This window comes from Cucurbita maxima, unplaced genomic scaffold, assembly GCF_002738345.1.
Source record: "Cucurbita maxima cultivar Rimu unplaced genomic scaffold, Cmax_1.0 Cma_Scf00022, whole genome shotgun sequence".
Lineage (NCBI taxonomy): Eukaryota > Viridiplantae > Streptophyta > Magnoliopsida > Cucurbitales > Cucurbitaceae > Cucurbita > Cucurbita maxima.
In genome coordinates this window covers 2,899,621-2,905,231 of record NW_019272038.1, presented here as the reverse complement: position 1 = coordinate 2,905,231, position 5,611 = coordinate 2,899,621, and the positions used below count along the sequence as shown (strand labels likewise).

Below are 5,611 nucleotides of genomic sequence, written 5' to 3'. Positions count from 1 at the left end.
CCAAAGTTGATAACCATAAGGGTGGGCTAGAAAAAGTCGAAGATGGTTGCTAGCGAACGTATGATGCTATGATTGAAAATGTATATGAACGAACCAATATCACATTCGAATGAGAAAGATCCTACTAATACAGTTTAATAAATCCACTTGAGAAAGCTGAAAAAGGTAAATATCACGAGATTATGAATGAATTAAGCTTAATCTATCCTTCTATTTGTAGCGGTTATAATCATAATAATAATAATTTGAAAAACTACATTTGTAACAATCAGGATTCGAAGTTCGAATGACCCCGACATTCTCCTGTGAGAGGAGTACTTTACTTTCACTTATAAGTGTGAAGACTATTTCACATACCAACATAAAATTACTCCAAATAAACTACGTTTGACTACGGAGTTCCCATAATTGAGCCACTGAAAAGAAGATGCAGCTTATTAGTACAAGTAATAACTTTCATTTATTTAAAATCTTTCTTAGTCATCATATCCTCAAGATCACTCTCATTCAGATGCAATCACGGTTAATTCATGTACCTCTTCTTTACTTGGATGTCACAAATAATTAAAATCTCATGAAACTCAAACATAAAACATTTACGAAGTAGCAAGCATCATTAACCTCCGTTACAAATGATTTATACTTTCCATTTTCATAACAATTTTAAAACAGTACACTATTGGGTCGGATTGTAAACTTATTTTGGGTTGACTTGACCAAACAAATTTCAATACTGACAAAATTTTTAATTCTTAAAAAATTTAACTAGACTTATATGAACAGTCATATGAACAGTCCTAGATATCTCAACTAATTAAACTCGAGTTATATTATAAAGCAGATACCATTACCGAAATATTCTTCTTATTAATTTGTTAAATATATATTATTTTATTATTATTATTATTATTTTGTGGTAAGAATACGAACCATTATTTAACTGACGGTAAGGTAAAAGGTTAAAAATTAATGTTCCCTTCAAATAACTATTTACAGTAAAGAGTGGTAAAAGGTAAATTTAAAAAAAAAAATTAAAAAAGAAAAAGATCCAATTTTTGAAAGTTTCATAATATCTTTGTCGTGCAATCATTTCGCTTCGTACGATAAACCCTAAACCATATATAATAATATTATATATTCTCTTTCTAGAGTTTCGCACGTGACTCCCTAGATCTATACGTGCGGGCCACTCGTGTAAAACTTTTTTCTTTTATAACACACAAAAAAAAAAAAAAAACTGTATATTTATATAAAATAAAGGTTAAATTATAAATTTGAAATAAAACTTGGTATTAAACACAAAACAACAAACGAGAGAGAAAGGTTACCATAGTTACAAGAAAACTCGTTACACACTTCACTTGAATTCTTTACAAGAACACCTAACCATGCCACAACAAAACTGCGTCGATACTATCTGTCAAAACAAGATCATGATTGCATTGATCAACATTCATAAAAACTTTTGATCGAAACAAAATTTCTGTTCAGGAACAAACTACAGACATGGAGTCTAATGATCACAGTTATGCTTGTCTAGGGCGTGTTGCTCGTGGCTGCATGCCCATGTCATGCCGAACCCTTTATTTAATTTCATGTTGTATTGTCTTACTATTATATTTGTTGTTTGTACGACTACTTACCAGACCTGAATCACCTAAAAATTAAAATTTACTATATAGTGTGACTAATTGTCAACTCCTCTCCTGATCTTGTATGTACGTTAGGCAAAATCTTGTTTACTCCTGTTAGACCTAAATCGCCTCAAAATACAATATAGAGGATGCTACTAGTTGCCAAATTCCCCCTACCCAAGAAATTATATTTTATTTAAGCAATTATCTCTCTTCTGCCCCGTTTTCTAAAACCTTCTTCTCAAACAGGGCCAATAGCTCGAGCATAGCTTGGTCGTATGCGACGCGAATACAAATTGGCTTGACTCACTTAGTGTTGGGAGTGAGTGTCGCACAATCGCAAAATCTACTATCAAGAAAAGTGCAAGTGTGACACCCAGCTCTTAATCCTATACGAAAAAAGATTGTGGCTATATCGAAATTGTTTAACATGAATGTAAAAAGGAGATCGAGTGTTGATCGAGCTACAAACGCAGCAACAAACACGACGTGAGTAAGAAAATTAGAGATCTAACCAAGAAAGAAGTGTCACCTGGTAGAATGCAGCACTAAAAAGCATGGCAGGTGAAACAACCACTTAGGGAGCTCATATGACGGCTTCGATTAAAAGATAGAGACTTGAAAGAAGATGTCCTGTTATCTTGGAGGGACTGGTTTCCCATCACTGAGTTCCTCATTTCTTGGGCTTTCTTCTGAGCAGATTTCAGTTTATTCATGATCTTATGCATCGAGCTCGCTCGCTTCTTCTCCAGCTTCATCTGATGTACGATGCACGATGCTCGATGAGTAGGAGCAAGAGCAAAACTACATATAATCCAACATTTCTAAATTTATAAACACCATAAGAAATGTTAATTATATAGAAGGCTCGAACCTCTAGCTTTCGTATAGCTGCATCGGCCTTCGCTTTCTGTAGATTCTCCCACGCAGCTATTTTCGCTTCCTCACGCTTAACACTGCAACGAGAGATCGGTCAGCAATCATTTTATATGCTTATTTGAATTGTAGGATTTAGTTCTAGTCAGATACATGACACACAGGCAGGTAGACATACTTTGAAATACTTTTTCCCATGATAGGAATGTCTAAATCCGGACAACGAGAAGCCACATCCACATCGTTCTTCCTCTTGTAGTCGAGAGAATCTTTCCGAGGAAATGACCCTTTATGTTTCTTCGACCATCTTGTCGTGGCGACCTGATTATCGACTTGCACGTCCCTGATATCCAACTTAGAAGAAGTAACAGCTCCCAGCTCAAACATATGCATAGCAGATGAAGTGGAGGCAGTGATTGACGACTTCGTCCTTGGAGATGAATGCATGCTATCCTCCGGGCTCATTTGTGTAGCCACGTCCCTTCTTGAAACAACACGAGAAACGTCTGTCCCCGAGTTCTTGACTGTAGCTAAGTTTTCTCTCGATCCTGCAAGATATCATCTTTTTCATTACAACAATACGGTCAAGAGTAATCTTATGTTGTTGATACTAAATCCACACGGTTAAGCTACGTCCTTACTCGAGAATTAAGATCCATCATACTATTGCACAAAGAAAACATGTCCAAGTAATTATAATGCAAGATAAGATGATCAGTGCGCAGCTTTTACCATCTTGCAAGCCTGTTGTTGATGACAATTGACCCGACATTTCAGAGCAGCCATGAACGCTAACTGAGCGTGCCATGGAGGGCTCTGTTTGTCCATGAAAGGACCCTTCATGTCCACCAGAATGAACAGCCAAACCATTCGTTGATACAACTCCAGCTGAAAATGGGGATTCTGTAATGAAGTTCCTAAAAGTCCCACATTCATAGGCAGGAGCAGCAGGTGAATACATCGAATAGTATGCAGTACCAGGAGGGCCAAGCGGACCACTCTTCGACTTCGGACGCTGTTGAGGACGTTGAGCTGAAGTCCTCACAACCCCATCACTGGATATAGGACTAAAGATCCACCTTTCAGCATCTTCCCACTTCGATGGCAACGTTCTGCCACTGTTGAGAGTCAGCAATGCAGGGTTATTAGTATGTTTCCGGCCACCATTGTTCGGAAATGGCACTCGCTCTGAACTCCACCCTTTTTGCATACTAAAGCTATTGTGCCGATAACTCGGCGTCCCAGGGCTTGGAAATGTTGCAGTCTTATGCGTCGTTACTACAACGTTCTTCTTGACAGCCGTTAAACGAGGCGAGGAAGCTGTATTAGCGTTGTTTAGATCCAACAAAGCAGGTTTCTTTTCATCCAGCTTACTGGATTGAGCTTTAGATCTGGATCTATGATCTTGACACTCTGTAAAATCAACCCAGTTCAAGTAAACATTGCAGATAAAGACCGAGGAAAGGGAAAGGAGTTGGATCTATAATACCTTTAAGAGCAAGAGAAAACGAATTCCTCGCTGAATCGACCGTTCGATTCTCGTCGTCTAAATCGACATTGCTTTCATCTTTATGAACTGAGAGAAAACCCAATTAGAACCGAATTTGAAGTGCCTAAAAGTTTCTGTGGGTATGAGATTCTACTTTTTTTCTTTTTATTCTTTTGCCACGAAGCTCAAAAACTAGCTGTACCTTTCGCTTTTTCTCCATTTGTATAGAGACGACTGTGCTTGTTGCTTAGTGCAGGCTTGTTTTGTTCTGGATCTTCATCATGCCCTGCCAAATGCTGCAATTAAAATCATACAACAAAAGTTTTCAATCAAACCTCTGTTTTTCCATCCATATTTGTTCATCAATCATCTTCAAAACCCTAATTTAATTACAGTGTTTATACAAAGAAATCTCCTCAAATCGTTTCTAACATGTGGAATTACTCGGAAAATCGAAAACCCCATCAGAACAAACTAGGAATAAACAAACCCATTATCCCAAATCGTTTCTAATCTCAGAAATCACCCAGAAAAACGAAACCCCACCAAAATAAACTCGAAAATAAACAACCCCATTTGAATCCATGCAAGAACAATATATAAGGAAACGAGATTTACAAGAGAGATTTCAGAGATAAGGGAATCGCGATCGTGGGCCTCTGATGCAAAAGAACATCGCTCAACACTAGCAGAAGCAGAGGAGAAGAGACTAAAACTGGATTCGAGCGCATAAATGACAGAATCAGGACTGGAATCCCGAGCTCTGAAAGCTGGTCTCGACAACGCCGTTTGTTCTCGAAACCCCATCTCCGACAACGTCTTCACTCTACTTCCCTGCATACATTACAGTCTTAAAATCCCCAAAAAGAGAGAAGGAATCGCAAAGAGCCTTGTGCAAGGACGATAACAATCCGTCCAAGTTCTTGCACACTTGGGGATTAGAATAAACAAACGGTTCCACTTCTTGGGATAATGGGCTCCTCGTGGAATCTTATTTATTATCGAACTTCAGCGTAGAAAAAAACAGAGCAACCACTCTGTTTCCGTCGACTAGAGACATATTTCCTAACGCCCGTAAAAAAAAAAACCCAGGAATAGTTTGGATTTGTATAACGGAAAGGTAAAGAAATTGATGAAAAAGTATAGAATCTCTGCGGCGTTCCCGTTTGAACGGCGAGCAAAACTGCAGCACCGACATATCTATCAGTGGCCCTGGCAGCGCCTCTGTCCCAGTTGTCTGCATCCAAGTAGCTTGCCTAACTTGGGCCTTCTCCTTTTTCAATTTTTAGCCCAAAAGTCCACAAAAAAAAAAAAATATATATATATATATATAAAATTATCCAATAATATTTCTAATTTTATATTTAATAAATATTTGTTGAAATTAATTTTTAAGTATGGAAATTGTGTTTTAAAAGGGTAGGAATGTAAATTAAATGTGTATTTTAGAATAATCTTTAATTAAAGTGATTTTAATAAATAATAAAAAGAAAAAAAAATGGAGTTAGTGGTGTGATAATGAATAAAGTAAAAGATTAATTGAAAAGTGTGCATGTGATGGGCAGATTAAATAAATGTAAATTCTAAAAAAAGAAATTAATTATTAAAAAAT

At 37.1% G+C, this 5,611-nt stretch overlaps 1 protein-coding gene across 3 annotated transcripts; it reads right to left on the bottom strand.

The window, feature by feature from the left end:
- Positions 1–1,261: 1,261 nt before the first annotated feature.
- LOC111495964 lies at positions 1,262–5,281 on the bottom strand. Of its 3 annotated transcripts, none has more exons than XM_023146167.1 (8): positions 4,618–5,279; positions 4,202–4,295; positions 4,000–4,086; positions 3,243–3,923; positions 2,689–3,058; positions 2,509–2,590; positions 2,167–2,392; positions 1,262–1,417 (listed from the first exon to the last, which is right to left on the bottom strand). In XM_023146167.1, exons 1-7 carry the CDS (start codon positions 4,837–4,839, stop codon positions 2,183–2,185), a joined length of 1,746 nt encoding a protein of 581 aa, XP_023001935.1. In that variant the 5' UTR covers positions 4,840–5,279; the 3' UTR covers positions 1,262–1,417; positions 2,167–2,182. The 3 variants fall into 3 exon arrangements, with proteins under 3 accessions (XP_023001935.1, XP_023001936.1, XP_023001937.1); XM_023146168.1 differs by having other exon boundaries at positions 4,000–4,077; XM_023146169.1 differs by lacking the exon at positions 1,262–1,417 and having other exon boundaries at positions 2,221–2,438; positions 4,618–5,281.
- Positions 5,282–5,611: the final 330 nt, after the last annotated feature.

Bases quoted from the DNA above. Each gene is read 5' to 3' on its own strand.
- LOC111495964 (XM_023146167.1), bottom strand. From the start codon at position 4,839: ATGCAGGGAAGTAGAGTGAAGACGTTGTCGGAGATGGGGTTTCGAGAA. The intron at 4,087-4,201 runs GTACAGCTAGTT...GTTTTCTCTCAG, and splicing joins AAATGGAGAAAAAGCGAAAG to TTCATAAAGATGAAAGCAAT. The intron at 2,393-2,508 runs GTTCGAGCCTTC...ATCGTACATCAG, and splicing joins CAGCTATACGAAAGCTAGAG to ATGAAGCTGGAGAAGAAGCG.